Source organism: Chiloscyllium punctatum, chromosome 4 (genome assembly GCF_047496795.1).
Source record: "Chiloscyllium punctatum isolate Juve2018m chromosome 4, sChiPun1.3, whole genome shotgun sequence".
Classification (NCBI taxonomy): domain Eukaryota; kingdom Metazoa; phylum Chordata; class Chondrichthyes; order Orectolobiformes; family Hemiscylliidae; genus Chiloscyllium; species Chiloscyllium punctatum.
Window position 1 is genome coordinate 89,501,375 of NC_092742.1, and position 18,687 is coordinate 89,520,061.

Sequence of the window (18,687 nt, forward strand, 5' to 3'; positions counted from 1 at the left end):
AGCATGAAGGTGCAGCTGGTGTCAAATGCTATGCTGATTGTCATAGCGATAGGATTTCAGTAGGGTTGCCTTGCTGCAATTGTACAGGACCTCTGTGAAAGCATATCAAGAGTTGTGCGCACACTTTTGATCTCCTCATCCAAGGATGGGTGTTCTGGCTATGGAGGGAGTGCAATAAAAGTTTACCAAACTGATTCCTGGGATGGCAAGATTGATGTACAAAGCAAGACTGAATCCATATTCCCTGGTGTTTTGAAGAATGATAGGGATCAATAGAAGAGTAAAAATTCTGCAAGAACTAGCCAGAATAAATGCTGTTAAGGATGTTCCCAATGACCGGGGAGTCCAGGGTCATAGTGTTCCCACTAATTTTCTTACCAGTTAGCTAGGCATCGGAGGTGCCAATGCCAATCATTATGCAAGGGATATCAGAGAGGCTGCTCAACTTTGAAGGAACATGATACAATATTTAAGATTGTGGAGAACAGAAATTTCTTCACCTAGAAAGGACTTGAAGCCAAAATACTGAGTGGTTTCAAGGAGTTAGATATAGTTCTTAGGGTTGATCAAATCAAAGGAAATGCTGAGAAAGCAGGAACAGAATATTGAGCCCAGTTCTGAGGAAGGGTGACTGGACCTGAAACATTAATTCTGATTTCTCTTCACAGATGCTGCCAGATCTGCTGAGCTTTTCCTGCAACTTATGGGGGTTTATTTGAGTTTTTCTTTGAAGTTTTTTTTAGTTTCTGATCTGCTCTTGTAGCCAATGTATTTATATGGCAAAAAAAAAGTATGGTGCTGGAAAAGGGTGGCTAGAATCTGGCAGTAGATGCCCAGGACTTGCATGTCCTTAGTGGAGTGGGAGGGGCCATTGAAGTGTTCAGCCATAGATCGGTGGAGTTGTTTACTGCGTGCATCCCAGAGATGTACTTTGAAACATTCCACAAGTTGGCATCCTGTCTCCCCAGTGTAAAGGAGACCACATTAGGAGCAATGGACACAGTAGATAGCGTGTGTGGGAGTACAGGAAAATCTTTGCTGGATGTGGAAGGATCCTTTGGAGCCTGGGATGGAGGTGAGGGGGTAGGTGTGAGCGCAGGTTGTATATCTATTGCGATGGCAAGGGAAGGTGCTGGGAGTGGAAGGTAGGTTGGTTGGGTGCATGGACCTAACAAGGGAGTCGCGGAGGGAAAGGTCTCTGCAGAATGCAGATTGGGGAGGGAAATATATCTGGTGGTGGAGTCTGTTTGTAGTGGCAAAAATGGCGGAGGATGATGCATTGTATCTGGAGGTTGGAGGGCTGGAAGGTGAGGACCAGAAGGGGTTCTGTCCTTGTTGCAATTGGAGGGGTGGGGGTTTAAGGATGGAGGTGCGGGAAGTGGAGGAGATGTGCTGGAGGGCATCGTTAACCACATGGGAGGGGAAATTGCGGTCCTTGAAGGAGGTGGCCATCTGGAATGTTCTATGGTGGAACTGGTTCTCCTGAGAGCAGATGTGGCAGGGCCGGAAGAATTAGGAGCATAGGATAACATTTTTTACAGGAGGCAGGGTGGGAGGAGGTGCAGTCCAGGTAGCTGTGGGTTTGGAGTAAATGTCTGTATCAAGTAGGTCAATGAAAATGGAGACGGAGGTGTCCAGGAAGGAGAGGGAGGTGATCGAGATGGTCCAGGTGAACTTGAGGTCAGGGTGGAAAGCGTTCGTGAAGTTGATGAACTTTTCAATCTCCTCATGGGAGTGCAAGGTGGCACTGATACAGTCATCGATGTACCAGAGGAAAAAGGTGGGGAATGGTGTCGGTGTAGCTGCGAAAGATGGAGCGTTCCACATACCCAGTGAAGAGGCAGGCATAGATGTGGCCCATGCAGCCCTTTGGTCTAGAGGAAGTGGGAGGATTCGAAGGAGAAATTGTTGAAGGTGTTCAACTTGTTCAACCAATTCAATTAGTGTGTCAGTTGAAGGGTACTATTTGGGTTGGTAGGAGTAAAGGAAACGGAGGGCTTGGAGGCCTTAGTCATAGCGGACTGATGTGTATAGGGACTGGCTGTCCATGGTGAAGATGAGGCATTTGGGGCCAGGGAACCGCAAGTCATGGAGGTGGTGGAGAGTGTGGGTGGTATTTCGAATATATGTGGGGACATCCTGAACCAAGGGGACAGGAAGGTGTCAAGGAGATAAGTTCGGTGAGGCAGGAGCTGGATGAGACGATCGGTCGACTAGGGCAGTCAGGTATGTGAATTTTGGATATCTGCCTTCCGCAGAGAAAATTCCTTCCTCGTTCATCTTGTTAGGTCCATGACTCCCAACAACCCAACCTCCACTCCCAGCACCTTGCCTTGCTACTGCAAGAGGTAAAAAAAAAATGATGCTCACACCTCCTCCCTCACCTCTATCCAAGGCCCCAAAGGATCCTTCCATAGTCAACAGAGATTTTCCTGCACCTCCACACGTCATCAACTATATCAATTGCTCCTGATGTGGTCTCCTCTACATTGGGGAGACAGGATGCCAACCTGCAGAAAGTTTCAGAGCTTATCTCTGGAACACACACACTAAACAATCCTACCAACCTGTGGCCAAACACTTAACTACCTCCCATTTTGCAAAAGGACATGCAAGTCCTGGTCTCCTCCACCGTCAGATTCTAGCCACCAGATGCCTGAAGGAAGAAGTCCTCATTTTCTACCTTGGGACCCTTCAACCACACAGGATTAATATCGACTTCACCAGTTTCCTCATCTCCCCTCCCCCCACCTTATCCCAGATTTAACCCTCCAACTTGGCACCACCCTCTCAAACTCTCCTCACCCTGTCACTGTCACCCCCACTTTTATCTACATTATGCATTCCCAACTACCTTCCTCCCACCCTCACCCCTCCCCTCCCATTTATCCCTCAGCAATACCCCCGATCCCATTCCTGATGAAGAGCTTATGCTAGAAACGTCGACTCTCCTGCTCCTCGGATGCTGCCTGACCAGCTATGTTTTTCCAGCACCACACCTTTTGACTCTGATCTCCAGCATCTGCAGTCCTCACTTTCTCCTATTTATATTGCAAGTCCAATTGAGTTTCTGGTCAATAGAAACCTCAGGACATTGGTAGTGTGGGATTCAATGATGGTAACACCATTGAATGTTAAGGCGGTCGTGGTTAGATTGTTTCTTATTGGAGATCTCATTACATGGCATTTATGTCGAGCAAATGTTACTTATCATTTCTCAGCAAAAGCCTAGATATTGTCCAGGCCTTGTTGCATTTAAACATGGACATCTTCAGTGTCTGTGGAGTTGCAAACAGTGCTGAACAATGTGCAATAACTGGTGAACATCCAGGCCTTACGATGGAGGGAAGATCATTGATTAAGCCATTGAAGATGCTTGGGCCTATGATACCTCCCTGAGAAACTCCTTCAGAGATGCTCTGGAGCTGAGATGACTGATCTCCAACAACCACAGCCATCTTTCCTGTGTGCTAGTTATGACTCCAACCAGCGGAGAGTTCTCCACAGTTCCAGTTTTGCTAGGGCCAAATGCGGTTGAAAGTGGCCTTGATGTCAAGGGCAGTCTCTCTCATCTCTCCTCTGCAATTCAGCTCCTTTGTTCATGCTTGAATCAAGGCTGTAATGAGGTCAAGAGCTGACAGATCCTGGTAGAACCTAAGCTGGGAATCACCTAATAGGTTATTGTTGAGCAGGTGATGATTAAGAGTAGACTGATGGGGCGGTGATTGGCTGGGTTGGATTTATCCTGCTTTAATCGTACAGGGCTATTTTCCACATTGTCAGGTAGAAGTCAGAGTCATTGCTGTAGTGGAACAGTTTAGCTCCGCGTACGGCAAGTTCTGGAGTGCAAGTCGATTGCCTGAATGTTGTCAGGGCTGACAGTCTTTGTAGTATCCAGTGCTTTCAACTGTCTCCTGTTATCACGTGAAGTAAATGAAATTGGATGAAGACTGACATCTGTGATGCTGAGGACCACTGGAGAAGGCCAAGATGGATCAGCCATTCAACACTTCTGGCTGAAGATTGCTGCGAATGATTTTGTCTTATCATTTGTCCTGATATGTAAAGCTCTTCCAACATTGAGGATGGAGATATTTGTGGAGTCTCCTCCTCCAGTGAGTTAATTGTCCACCACCACTCATGATCAGATGTGACAAATCGGCATGGTGGCTCAATGGTTAGCACTGCTGCCTCACAGCACCACAGACCCAGGTTCAATTCCAGCCTCGGGCGTAGATGCCCTGGAGCTGAGATGACAGAACTCTAACAACCACAGCCATCTCTCCTGTATGCCAGTTATGACTCCAACCAGCAGTGAGTTCTCCTCAGTTCCAGTTTTGCTAGGGTAGGGTTAGCACAATCTCCCTGTGTCTGCGTGGATTTCCTGAGTGCTCCGGTTTCCTCCCACAGTCTAAAGATGTACAGGTTAGGTGGATTGGCTTTGGGAAATATGAGGTTAGTGGGATGGGGTGGGATGGGATGCTCTTTGGAGGGTCAGTGTGAACTCAATGCGCTGAATGGTCTGCTTCCACACTGTAGAGATTCTATGATTGCAGAGTTTAGATCTGATCTGTTGATTGTGGGATAGCTCTGTCAGTTGTGTCTTATGCTGTTTGGCACACACAGTCCTGTTTTAGCTTCACCAGGTTGACACCTCAACTTTAGGGGTACCTGATGCTGCAGCTGACACAACCGCTCTGCACTCTCCATTGAATATGATTGATCCCCTGGCTTGATGGTAATAGTTGAGTGGGTGGTTTGCCAGAACATGAGGTTGCAGAAATAAAAATAGAAGTTGCTGCAAAAACTCAACAGGTCTGGCAGCATCTGTGAAGAGAAATCAGAGTTAACGTTTTGGGTCTGGCGACCCTTCCTCAGAACAAGAGTTGCAGACTGTTTTGGAGTACAATTCTGCAGCGGTCGATGAGCCACAGCATCTCACAGATGCCCCATCTTGAGCTTCTACATCTGTTCGAAATGATGACAACTATTATTGCTATTGTCGATGGTCTCTCTCTTACCAATACTGTCGTGACATAGATACATCTGCAGCCAGAAGGTTGGAAAGGATAAGGTTAAGTACGGCCTTCCCCCTTGTTAGATGATCACAAAATTATTCTTGTACGCACTTTGCAGCTTACTTTCTTTTTCTGGGTTTTCACTTCTCTTCGATTTTCTTTTAGATTCCCCAGAGCGTGGAAACAGGCCATTTGGCCCAACAAATCCACACTGACCCTCCGAAGGGTATGCACCCAACACTATGGACAATTTCGCATGGCCAATTCACCTGACCTGCACATGTTTGGATTGTGGGAGGAAACCGGAGTACCCAGAGGAAACCCACACTGACACAAGGAGAATGTGCAAACTCCACACAGAGAGTCACTCAAGGCAGGAATCGAACCCGGCTCCCTGGCACTGAGAAGCTGCAGTGCTAACCACGGAGCCATTGCACCAATCTCACCCAATCTCCTGGATTTACAGTAATTTACATTTTTTTTGTATTTTATTTGCTTTAGCTTTATGTTACCCATGGCTGTTTACTTGAAGAGAGGTATTTCCTCTGTACTTAAGAGTTCTGATTAGTTATTGTCAGCATCTGTCTCATCACTTTTCAACAGCTAACCTTACCAAGCTCTACAATCTTAATAGCAATGTTAGTTACTCTTTTTGAGCAATTAATTCAATCATCTTGTAATAACTGTTAGATTACTGTTAATATACTGGATTAACCAAGTTTAGCACATGATCGATATTGCCTCTATGTTATTTAGAAAGCCTAATGTTCTGTGGAGTTCAAATATAATTTGGTGCATTAACATCACTGCGTGCTTGCAGCTGTGGAAAAGAAAACATTTCAAGGGTCCTGTCATATAATCAAACTGCTTAGCCCTCTGAAAATAAGAGGCAGAAATATCGTTGAATACTAAATTTGGCACGATCTACATTTTTGTTGGTTCATATTCTTGCAGAAAACTACCTTAAGTACAATCAGGAAATTCACTATCTTTCTAATTTGGGCTACTACAGTTTTTCTGATCGGTGCAAAATAAAGTATTTCACTAAAACAACATGACTTTCTACAATAATATAAAACAAAGAACACCAGATGCTAGAGATCTGAAACAAAAACAGGTAATGCTAGCAAAACTCAGCAGGTCTAGCAACACCTGTGGGAAGAAGCAGAGTTATTTCAAGTCCAGTAACTCTCAACACAGGACTGAAAATGTTAACTCTGCCCTCTTCCCACAGATGCTACTGGATCGGAGTTTCACCAACAATTTGTTTTTATTTTGTGGCTTCCTACAAATTTTATTTATCACTCGGAAATGTATTCTGTCATTTCACTGCTGACATTGAGAAGCCTATAGATAATTCCCTGAATGGTTACAAGTCCTCTCATTCCTCAATTCTAATCATAAAGTCATTCCTGATTGCTTTCATCTACCTTTATCCTCTCTCTATGATGTTATCATAGTGTCTTAAAAATTGCAAAGAAGGATATCGAATTAGCTATGTAAAATAAACTATGCCCAGAAAATTTATCAGCTTCAGAAAATATCAATACTTTAGCTGCTTCATTGAGCAGCTACAGTCAAAGGATCATCCTTTCGTGTTGTTTCAAATGTTAACTTACCTGATATGCAAACTCAGCATCTTCCATTGTGACTTGCGACCAGATCCAATCCCTCTCTCTTATCACCTCTCCCACTCCCTCATCCCCAATCTCGAGACTCAATCCTGGGCTAGAAATCTGCCTTTAAATTTTGCCAGAACAACTGCCCAAAGTTTTAAAGACATCACCTAAAGACTCCCAAGAATGTTTAGTCTTATTAACTCAATGTTAAAGGACAAAATTTTACAGTCAATTGCCATTCTGTTATTTGCCCCGAATATTATCACGGTACAGCACGAACACAGAAAATCTTATAACTATCCCCACAAAAAATACATGATATATGAATTTAAGTAGGTTCCAAAGATACAATAATGAAAATTAGAAAGCAAATTACAAAGTAATGATACGTACCAAACCAAATTTGTGGTTTACATCACTTAATTCCCAATAAGTTAGTAACGACTGTGAATGTTACACTCTGGCATACAGCATTTAGTAAAAAGAAAATCAGTTAAATAATGTTATGATGATGCTATCTTTGTTACTTTGCCAGGCCCAATTTTTAATTTCAATTAGGGAAAATGTGTAAGTAAAAAATAAAGGCAGATAAAAGATTCACCGCTCACTTACTTGAGTGAATGCGGCTCTCTTCACGCTGTTCAGCAATGTCAAAGTAGTGCCCTTTGAAGTTAAGGGATGAAGGTTAGCAGTCATACAACTTTGAATGTAAAATGTGTGGCAAAAAAGGGGAGTAAATAAGGCTCGGCTGGTTTGATTTTGATTTAATTGAAAAGGAAAGACACATTACTCCATTTACTATATAGTACAAAATATGCTGGTTAGTAGTAGAACTTCAGTGTAGGAGTAAATTCACCCCATCTACTTTATCATTCCAGGTTGCACTTGCACAAAATATATTTAAGGGTTGCACATCCCTACAATCACAATTTCCAATCATCATCATTGGATTCCAGCAGAGTCACTGAACATTTTCTTTTCCCCAAGTTGCAATGTTGGACTTCCATAAATCCAATACTTATTATAACCTCACCCTAACAGTTCATATTGATCTAAACCTTTGTATGTTCAGTTCTTCTATAATAGGAAGATTGCGTTCTTATGCAACCCTGTGTTATAGGAAAACCATGCTTTAGAAACAGCGTTTCAAGTGTTGACAATGTAATCGTGTTACAGCCAACACACGTTTTAAAAGTTTGTATTTTTGAAACAGTGCCCCCATTTGTCAATCATGTTACAGCAAATTTGCATTGACAAAACACACGTTATAGCACAAAGACCTGAAGATGATTTTTCTCTTCGCTTGACTGTGTCACTGTTTACTAATTACACTATGAAACAGAGAAATAAGGCAGAAGGTGCCAATGAGCATAGGTTGTCAAGGAGCTGGATGGGAGTAATAACTGTGGCACAGAATAAGCTGGAATGGGGCTGGGTCGAAGGTGGTTTAAGAAGTGTGAGGAATATGGGATAGGAGATTTAAAAACCTCTTAGTCCCATTTAGTTAAGTCCCAGAAAACCAATGAAGATCTTCTAATCTCAGGCTTCAGCATCTAAGCACCCATGGCTGTTTACGATCTGCTTCCAACATTGGTCCAACTTCATCCTAGCTCACACCCCAGGGTGAAACATAAATTTTGACAATTATTCATTATTATTGGAAATACTGCTGTAATGTTGGAAACACAGTAGCCAATTTGTACACAAAAAGCTCCTTCAAACAGCAGAGACAAATAATTATAATTAATGTGATTGTTATGTTAACTGTAAAACCATTTCTCAAGAGTTTGAATTTAAGCCCTCTGCTTCCTTTTGGATTAGTTTGTGATGATATTCTGGATGGTATAGTAGGTTAGAGGGACCTCTTTGATACCTCTTGCATTTGGTTCTAGACTTGCTCTTGATTGACTACATTAGATTAAAGTCTCTTTCATTGACAGAAATGGTCCCATGTCAAAACAGCACATGGCACTGTCAATTGAGATCCAAGCAGTTGCAGGCAAATAGCATAAAGTTGCACACAACTGAGCATTAATTGGTATTCTTGCAAGATCAGCCAATATGAGAAAGAGATGATACATTACGAAGACTTAAGGGATGTCACTTACTATGGTCAGAGGCAGTCTGGGCCAATAACTCAAGGGCAAGTTATGCGGTTAGCCAACAAGTGAGATCTAAATCAAAGCCCATGAGTTTTAAACTAGAGTCAAAAATCAGATTTTATGATGGGCTGTATTTTACAAACTGGTTTCAGTGCAGCTGGGGGCAGTGAAAGTGTCACTCAGGTTGCCACTGTGTAAAAAGTTTCTTCGGTTAAGTTTTTAAAAGGTAACAGTGAGAAGAGAATTCTTTAAAAGAATTCTTAAAAATATACAAAATATCTGAAAGGGTCCAGGAGGAAATGTTACACTGGTGAATTGAAGAACCTTTTTTTTCAGTCAAATTGTCGCACAATATTAGCTAAAGGTCAATGACTTTATAAGGTACAAACATAATCCTAAATTGTTAATGGGTAGAATCGAATGACTTTAGAACTGTGTCTCACGTTTGGTCCTTTTGCTTTAACTATTGGCTATCTTGAAGCAGGGGTCACCAGTCAGAGCAAAAGCAAGACCATGGTAAGCTAAAATTAGATGCAGGCAAATCAACTGCAACTTGCAAATTTTGATTAATTAAGCAATCAATACTTCTGCTGCTCACTGCTTGTAAGGATTACAAACCAACTAATGCTGCATGTACGTCCCCACCCAGACTTGTAACAAGTTGAAACAAGTCAGTTAGGAATGTAGGGACAGAAATCAGCTATTCAGCTTTCTCAACTGTGTTTTGCTATTCAATTAAATTCATCAACCTATCTTAGCTCCAGATTCTTTAATACAGTACATCGTAACAAAAATGTATTAATAGTCAATTGAAAATTTCAAAGCATATTCTTTTTTATTCATTATTGGGATGTGGGCCTTGCTGGCTAGGGCAACATTTTTGTCCATCCCTAATTGCAGAGGACACATTGCTCTGGGCCTGGAGTCACATTTAGGCCAGACCAGGTAAGGCAGCAGTTTCCTTCCTTCAAGGACATTAGTGAACCAGATAGGTTCTTCTAATAATTGACAATGGTTCCACAATCATCATTAGTCTCAGTCCCAGATTTTTATTAACTTGATTTATTACTGTCACAGTGAAACATATTGGCTTGCATGCCTTGCAGACAGATCATACTATTCAAGTGCAATAGGGTAACTGAACAGAGTGCACGATACAATGCCAAGAAGATGCAGAGAGAATCAGCATGAGCATTAAAGATGTCCATTCAAAAGCCTGATATCAGCGGGGAAGAAGCTATTCTTGAATCTGTTTGCACGTGTATACAAATTTTATATCTTCTGCCCGAAGAAGGTGAAAGAGAGTACAGGGTTGATTATGTTGGTTGCTTTCCCAATACAGCAGGAAATATAGTTGAAGTTAATGGATGGAATGCTAGTTTGCATAATCATAAACTCTGTTGTGTACACAACTCTTCATGGTTTACTTCCATCTTGGGAAGAGCCTACCACACTGTGATGTATCTGGATAAAAGTGTACCTATAAAAACATTTAAGGGTCTTTATGGATATGCCAAACTTCTTTAGCTTCCTGACGAAGTAGATGCGTTGCTGAGCTTCCTTGACCATTGTGTCAACATAGATGGACCAGAACAGATTGCTGGTGATCGTCACTCCCAGGTACTAGATGGTCTCGACCATTTCCACCTCAGCACCATTGATGTAGATGGGGCATGCCTTCTATTCTGCTTCTGAGATTAATAACCAGCTCCTTCATTTTGCTAATGATGACAGAGAGATTGTTGTCTTTACAACATGTTCTTAGCTGCTTTCTGTACTTGTGATTTGAGATCCAACCGACAGTTGTCAGCAAACTTGTAAATGGAGTTGATGTGGAATTTGGCCACACTGTCATTTGTGTATAAGGACTGTAAGTAGGGGGCTGAGTATGCAGCCATGTGGGTCTTCTGTGTGGAGGAAGCGTTGTTGCCTCTCCTTACTGACTGCAGTCTGTTGGTCAGTAAGTTGGAATCCAGTTACAAAGTAGGGAGCAGGGACCTACATCCCGGAGTTTGGGATGAGTTTGTTTGGAATTATGGTGTTGAAAGCAGAGCTGTAGTTAATGTGTAGGTGCCTGACATAGGTATCCTTGTGTCCAAATATTCCAAGGATGAGTGCAGGGTTAGAGAGATGGTATTTGCCCTGGACCTGTTACGCCAGTACATGAATTGCAAGGGGTCAAGCTAATCTGTTGAAAATGATCACTGAGCAACCTCTTGAAGCTCTTTGTAATTATGGATATCAGAGCCACCCAACAGTAGTCATTGAGGCACACTGTATAATTGAATTCAAAAGAGATCTGCCGTGGTGCATTTTGAATCTAGGTCCCCAGAACAATACCTGGGTCACAGGGTTAATAGTCTAGTGATAATACCACTAGGCCATTGCCTTCCCTTAATCCTTCACTTTACTTCAAAAAATATTTGATGCTGGAGTGTTGAGATTTCCACTACCCTTTCTGAGAAGAGATTACTCCTGACATCAGCACGGGCACACAAACTTTAATCTTAAGGTTAACTTTACTAATCAGGACACCCAAATTATCCAGAGTCCCACCCATTCTGCCCATTGCCCTCGAGGTGGACTGTGGTAGGAAAACAGACTTGTCAAACTTCCTGTGGAATATGCCTTTGCAAGAAAGGTCTGTAGATAGATGCAGTGCAATTTGTCACAATTCATCCCAAGTAGTTCGGTAAACTACATCTCTACTCTATATGCTGTTCCCAGAGACTCAAACTGAAATAAGTATCGACTGTGGATTGAGAACCAGCAACTCAATGAAGATTCCCTGTGATCTGCTCAAAGCCTGGTTTTTCAGTGCAACCTGGCACAAGATCCAGGATTACGTGCTAAGGAATGCTGTAAAGCTTAGGGCATTTGTCACAGAGGAACAACGGGGAAAGGCCAGAATCAGGACCTTTCAGCCATAATATAGAGGGACTGAAAGCCATAAAACCCCTTTGGCTGTGTGCCTTACAAGAAATGTACACTGTGAACATCAGAACGTTTAAATTGAATTCAGGCTCCGCAGGGTGGAACAGTGTGCAATGTGAAAAGTTGAGTTCTATCGTACTTTGTATTTTTTAGTTTGAGATTTTGCCCTCAGGCTCATGCCCAACACAGAATCCATACTGTAAACATTAAGGGTAATACAATTCTTTTGAGACATCTAAGAATGGAACAAACAGCATGGAGACAAGTTGAATGTGTTTGTACTTTCTGTAATATTTTAAAATCATTTTTTTCCCGTTTAATTGTTCATATTTTGGAGAAGAAATTTACTTCTATTCACCCTACCTAGTCTTTCAATCATCATAAACACTTCCATATCTTCTTCTTCGCTTAAAGAAAATCAAGCCTCATCTATGCAACTTCAATGATTTAACTTGACGAGTCTCATTATCTGTGACAGACCTAAGCTGCACTTTAATGTAGGAATGCATGCTACATTGCATGTTGGAAAAAGATCATGAGAAACTTTAATACATCCTGGCCCTGTACAATTTAAACATTGTATACTTTCAAAGAATCTGCATCTGCCATAATTCACATTTTATGGTTTGTAGCTGCAGGCTTGGCAGAATTACAAAGTAACAACTTGGCGGTTCACAGAAAATAGGAACAGGAGAAGGCCATTGGAGCCTACTCCAGCTTCAGGATGATCATGGCTGGTCATCCAAGTGAGCACCTGTTGCAACTCTCTGCCTGTTCCCTTTGATATCTTTAGCCCTAAGAACTATATTTATCTCCTTCTTGAAAACATTAAAATGTTTTGGCCTTAACTACTTTGTGGCATAGAATTCCACAGGTTCACCACTCTCTGGATCTTCCCCCCAGCCCTACCCCCCTCCCATTTATCTCACCACCCCCTCAACTACCAGCCTCATTCCTGATGAAGGGCTTTTGCCCAAAACGTTGATTCTCCTGCTCCTCGGATGCTGCCTGACCTACTCGGCTTTTCCAGCAACACACACATTACTCTGATCTCCAGCATCTGCAGTCCTCACTTTCTCCACAATGGGCAATTTACCAAGGCCAATCCACCTAACCTGCAAATCTTTGGACTGTGGGAGAAAACAGAGGACCTAGAAGAAATCCATGCAGACACGGGACAACATGCAAACCACACAGACAGTGACCAGACCTTGGAATCAAATCCTAGCCACCTAGCGATCATAGCATTGTGTATATTCCTTAGCCAAAATTATAGCCTCAGACAGAACAGTAGGAAATTATGTGGCTGATGGTATCTGTACCAGCGTTTTGGACAAACCTCACTTCTTAGTCTCTTTCCTCTTAACCAACACTGCTCCAAATTTTCATTTTCATATACACACACAATTCCCTTGAGTTAATAGGACACAGTGATTTAATATCAATCCATACTACACCTCATTACACTTCCCTGATAACCAACCATTCACGCTATCCTAGTTTTAATGTCATACTTCCAATTTTGTATCAAGACTGCCACTGTCCTGTTCAACTCAAAGATGACAGTCTTGCTGACAAGTCTGTTATTTGATGCTTTGTCAACACATTCTAAAGCCCATAAACATATATCGACTCTCATCAACTCTGTTTCCAAGCTAACTACTTTGCTACAGGTAGAAATAGGAAAACCACTGCTCTGTGGTGATACAGCAGCATGCCATCCTTCTCTATTCTTTGAATAAGCTATAACAGTGCAATTACATTGCGCTCCTTCTATAGAATATTCTGCTTTAAAGTTTTCAAATAGCTGACACTGTTTCCATGAATTATACACCGTAAAACTGAGCAAAACTGTGCTTCAATTCTTGGCCAATGCTCAACTGACAGAACTTAGGTGGAGCCATAGCAATAAAAGGAAGTGGACTGAATATGATTTATATCAGTTTACTGTTTTAGGGATAGGTCGAAGCTCACACAGTTCACGACTGCTGTTCTGTAATTCCTGTTGCAAATATGAAGGAACAGAACTGTCTTGTGTCATGAGGTAGAATTACCTACCATCATTAAGATTTATCAAAGTTTATGGATGTAGGATAATCCATTTGGTTATGATGACTTAAAAGGATGGAGTGGTTTTTTTTGAAGATTTGAAATATGGAATACTTTTCTAGAAACTTAGGAGTTGTAAACTTTGTATACTCTTATATTTTATGATGATGTGAATTTACCCTTTATTGAAGCAGGATTCGAACTGTTCTGCACCTACCTGCAGATGCTGCCTTGGCTCTGGTGAACGCTCATTGTCCAAGCTGTTAGCCCGTTCATTCTGCTGCCTTGCGGGCTGCCTTTCTTTCAGGGATGTGCTTCTTCCACGGCGTCCCACCTGTTTCCCTTCTGTCCTAATGAAGCCATGATACAAGATAAAATAGATCAGGAACTCCACACACCAACAGTGCAGGACCCTTAGCTGAATGAGATCGGTGTTTGTGGTGCTGATGCTCAAATCTGCTCTGTCATTCAATGTGATCACAGCTGATCTTTTACCTCAGCATCACCTTTCCACACTTTTTCTCTGAAACCCCTAGTATCTGAAAGTCTATCAATCTCGGTCTTGAATACACTCCATGATTGAGCATCTAGAAATTGCTTGGGTACAGAATTCCAAAGATTCACAGTCATTGGAATGCAGGAACGTAATGTCAATCCGAACCAATCCAATGGTTATGGACTCCTCACACAGACGATGTATCCTCTTAGCAGCTACCCAATCAAGCCTTTAAAGAATTTAAACAAAATCACATTTCATCCTTCTAAATTTGAGGGAATATAGATCTGTATTATTCAATTTGTCGACATGAGAACATCTCTCTCATTCCAGGAATCTGTCTGCTGAAGCTTTGCTACATTCCCTCCAAAGTATGTCCTTCCTCAGAAGACCTGACCAAACTGTTGGCAGGTGCAGCCTCACCAAGGCCCTGTATAAAGGCCTGTGGGAAAACATCTTGCATTTGTGCAGCAATTCCCATTTTATGGTGGCTTCCCTAATTGGCATCTCAGCTTTCCACAATTTGTACACAAGCCAGGTTCCACAGAATACCAATATTTCCCATTTTGAGAAATATTTTCTGCTTTTATATTTTCCTTCCAAAATGGAGAACTTCATGTTTCTCCACATTATATTTCATTTGCTATATTCTTGTTCACTCACTAAACCTGTTCATTTCTTTTTTGTGCTCTGACAGTTTACTTTCTCTTCCAACTATGTACTGTCAAGAAACTTAGAGACGTCACACTGTCTCCTCACCTAAATCATTGATTTTAAATGATAAATATCCAAGATAGAAACACTAATGTTTGGGGCACCCCACAAGTTACAGCCTGCTAACTCAAAATAATACATTTTTGTTACAGTGACCATAGTTCTGTAAGTTTTACGTTACTTATGGATAAAGGATAACATCAGTCATGAGGTGAAAGTGCTAAATTGGGGGAAGGCTAGCTACTACAATATTAGGCAGGAACTGGGGAATGTAGAATAGAGGCAGCTGTTTGAGGGTAAATCTACATCTGGTGTGTAAGTATGTTTTAAAGGCCAGTTGATTAGAGCTCAGGACCAGCATGTTTTAGTGAAAATGAAGGATAAGGTTGGCAGATTCAGGAACCTCAGATGGCAAAAGAAATTGAGAGCTTAGTCATAAAGGAAGCATGTGGAATGTTTAGGAAACTGAAGACAGCCAGAGCCCTCAAAGAATACAAAGATAGCAGGAAAGAACTCAAACAAGAAATTAGGAAGGCTAAAAGAGGCCATGAAAAGTCCTTAGCAAACAGGAATAAGGAAAATCCCAAGGCATTATGTATAAATATATGAAGAGCAGAGGGTAGCTAGGGAAAGGATAGGTCCACTCAAGGACAAAGGAGGGAATTTCTGGGCAAAGCCAGAGGAAGTGGGTGAGGTCCTTACTGACTACTTGAGAATTCACAAAGGAGAAGGACATGGGGGATGGGTGAATCTCAGGAGGGCTTTGTTGAAATTCTAGGGCATGTCAATATTAAGAAAAGGTGGAGTTAGGGGTTTTAAAAAGCGTTACAGTAGACAAGTCCCAAGAACCTGATGGAACCTATCCCAGAATGCTGAGGGAGGCAGGTGAGGAAATTGCTCAGGCTATATAGGTAAGCTTTATATCTTCTTTAGTTACAGGAGAGGTCTCAGAGGACTGGAGAATAGCTGATGTTGTTTAATTTAAGAAGGGCAACAGGATAATCCTGGAAATTACAGGCCAGTGAGCCTTATGTCAATGGTAGGGAAATTACTGGAGAAGATTCTCAGGGATAGGAGTTACGGGAATCTGCTCTGCAATGAGCTTGTGGCTAATATGTCATTCCTACCAATTTTTCAGTGTTATTTTGTATGAACACCTGCTGGATCATGGGATTGTGTCTCAATTTAGCACGATCAATAGTCCGGAAGTGAAAACTGTCACGATCGTTTAATCCTCTATTGAAGAAATTCAAGTTTTATACCTGTACAAGGTAGAACCCTGATAGAATATAACTATAAGGAGAAAGTGAGGACTGCAGATGCTGGAGATCAGTTTCAAGGAGAAAGTGAGGACTGAAGAAGGGCTTATGCCCAAAACGTCGATTCTCCTGTTCCTTGGATGCTACCTGACCTGCTGCACTTTTCCAGCAACACATTTTCAGAATATAACTATAACATAGCATGAAATAGATTTAAATATTCACAAAATATTTACGTGAACATCTTAAAGGGAGTGGAGGAAAATATCATACTGTACATATATAAAAGATACATGGAAGAAAATTTGTTACAGGTAAATAGTATAAACTGTATACACAATGCTGGTCTCTAAGTGGGGAACATTTCCTCATTGCATAGAAACAAATGGTTCCTATCTCTTAGCATGAGCATTGTTCCACCACTTCTATGCATGCACACCACTCTGCTGCTGGCCTGCTCAAACCAATCTCCCCATAATACTCAGTATCAGCTCCTGGAAGTCATGCAATAGACATTTTCACAGCTCAATGGTCGTGCTCTTGAACAAAGTTAAAAGGTAATGGGTTCAAGTCCCACTCAATAGACCTCTGCACATCCTGCAGAATGCTGTGGTGTCAGAGGTGCTACACTTCAGATGAGATGTTAAACTAAGGCCTCAGCTACTTAAAAGATCTTTGATGTTATTTCAAAGAGATGTGGAGTTTTCCCCAGTATTCTAACTAACAGTCATCTCTCAGACTATAAGCCTAAACAGGTTACCTGGTTAATATCACACTGCTGATTATAGAAGTTGAGAAAAAAACCGAATGCTGCCTCTTCTACAACAGGTCTATACTATAAATGATTTAATTGATTGTCAAGGGCTTTGAGAGGTCCTCAATTAGTAAAAGTCTCTATGAATTATTTACTCTGAGGCATCTCCACTTCCTTTCCATTCAAAACCGAGTCTACTAATTGAGTCGAACACATGTGGATTAGTTCACATACTTTTGAATTTAAGGATGATGAAGGATTTTTCAAACTGCATAACAGAGTCTGGGAGGCAAAACAGACGGGATCAATGCTTTCACCTGCATCGAGCTATGCAGTGAGCTGGAATGTACCACACATTTAAATAATCAAACTGTTCACAACTTCATGAAAGTTTGGAAGCTTTTAAAACATAATCTGCCCATAGACCAAAAAAAGTACAGCCCAGAGGAGTCTGTCACCAAACCAGCACAAAGAAAAGTGAAAAAAAAATGGTTAGATCACTTTGGAGATGTATTCATAATAGGCACTTCTTGACATCTTTCTGTTTTATGCTCTATTTAGTTTGGTCCGATCGATACCTCATGCAGGAATCAGATGTCTGAACTTGACTGTAATCAGTAGTTTTGCACAGGCATGCAATCATGCTAGATAGATAGCTGACAATTGCAAATGGCTCATGTACTTGCACTTAAAAAGAAGTTTGAATGGTATTTCCAAGACTGACTTTTCCCTCAGTGGGTGTTCTGGTGGTCAGAGTTATGGCACTAATGTGAAGTACAGTGGAATAAAACCACTAAACAATAAACCAGAGTCAATGTTGAAAAAGCTCATTTTAAGCTGAAGGTTAGTATCGGAGAACAATTTAGTTAATTTGAAAAATGATGAAACATTTATAATAACTGTTAATAAACTGTACAGTTTTCTGCAATCAACTGATTATTAAATAAATTTGTTAGTTATATCATGGCCCAGGAGCTGGTCTTGACTATGTCTATGGTTTTCAGGCCTGACAAATCTACTAGAATTGTTTTAAGGAGGTGATAAGGGCAGACGAAGCTGTGCTTTATTTAGACGTTCAGTACACTTTTTGATAAGATCCCACATAAAAGACAATCATGTACGGAAGAACTATTCACATTTTTGGATCATTAGAAACACTTCTGGGGTAGAAGTGACCTGTACAAGAAAGATGGATTACACCTGAATTGGAAGGGGACTAATATACTGGCAGGGAAATTTGCTAGAGCTGCTCGGGAGGGGTTCAAGTGGGGGGGTGGGTGGGGAGGTGGAGGACAGGGAGGTAGTGAGGAAAGAGATTGATCTGAGACTAACACAGTTCGGAAACGGACTGAGTCAAACAGTCAGAGCAGGTAGGGACAAAGCAAAGAACAAGGTAGGACTAATAAATTAAACTGCATTTATTTCAATGCAAGGGGCCTAACAGGGAAGGCAGATGAACTCAGGGCATGGTTAGGAACATGGGACTGGGATATCATAGCAATTACAGAAACATTGCTCAGGGATGGACAGGACTGGCAGCTTAATGTTCCAGGATACAAATGCTACAAGGAGGATAGAAAGGGAGGCAAGAGAGGAGGGGGAGTGGCGTTTTTAATTAAGGGATAGTGTTACAGCTGTAGTTAGGGAGGACATTCCTGGAAATACATCCAGGGATGTTATTTGGGTGGAATGGAGAAATAAGAAAGGAATGATCACTTTATTGGGATTGTATTATAGACCCC

The 18,687-nt window shown here is 41.6% G+C and overlaps 1 protein-coding gene across 4 annotated transcripts in view; it reads right to left on the reverse strand.

Annotated features, from left to right (window-relative positions):
- Positions 1-18,687, reverse strand: part of pacs2 (phosphofurin acidic cluster sorting protein 2) — a 284,997-nt gene that overhangs the window by 56,890 nt on the left and 209,420 nt on the right. For 2 of the 4 annotated variants that reach the window (XM_072569262.1, XM_072569261.1), the window contains exons 13-14: positions 13,940-14,072; positions 7,250-7,300 (exon numbers count right to left, since the gene is read on the reverse strand). In XM_072569262.1, coding sequence (XP_072425363.1) covers positions 7,250-7,300; positions 13,940-14,072 — 184 coding nt within the window. The remainder of the gene's footprint in view (positions 1-7,249; positions 7,301-13,939; positions 14,073-18,687) is intronic. The other 2 variants (XM_072569264.1, XM_072569263.1) reach the window with 1 other exon arrangement.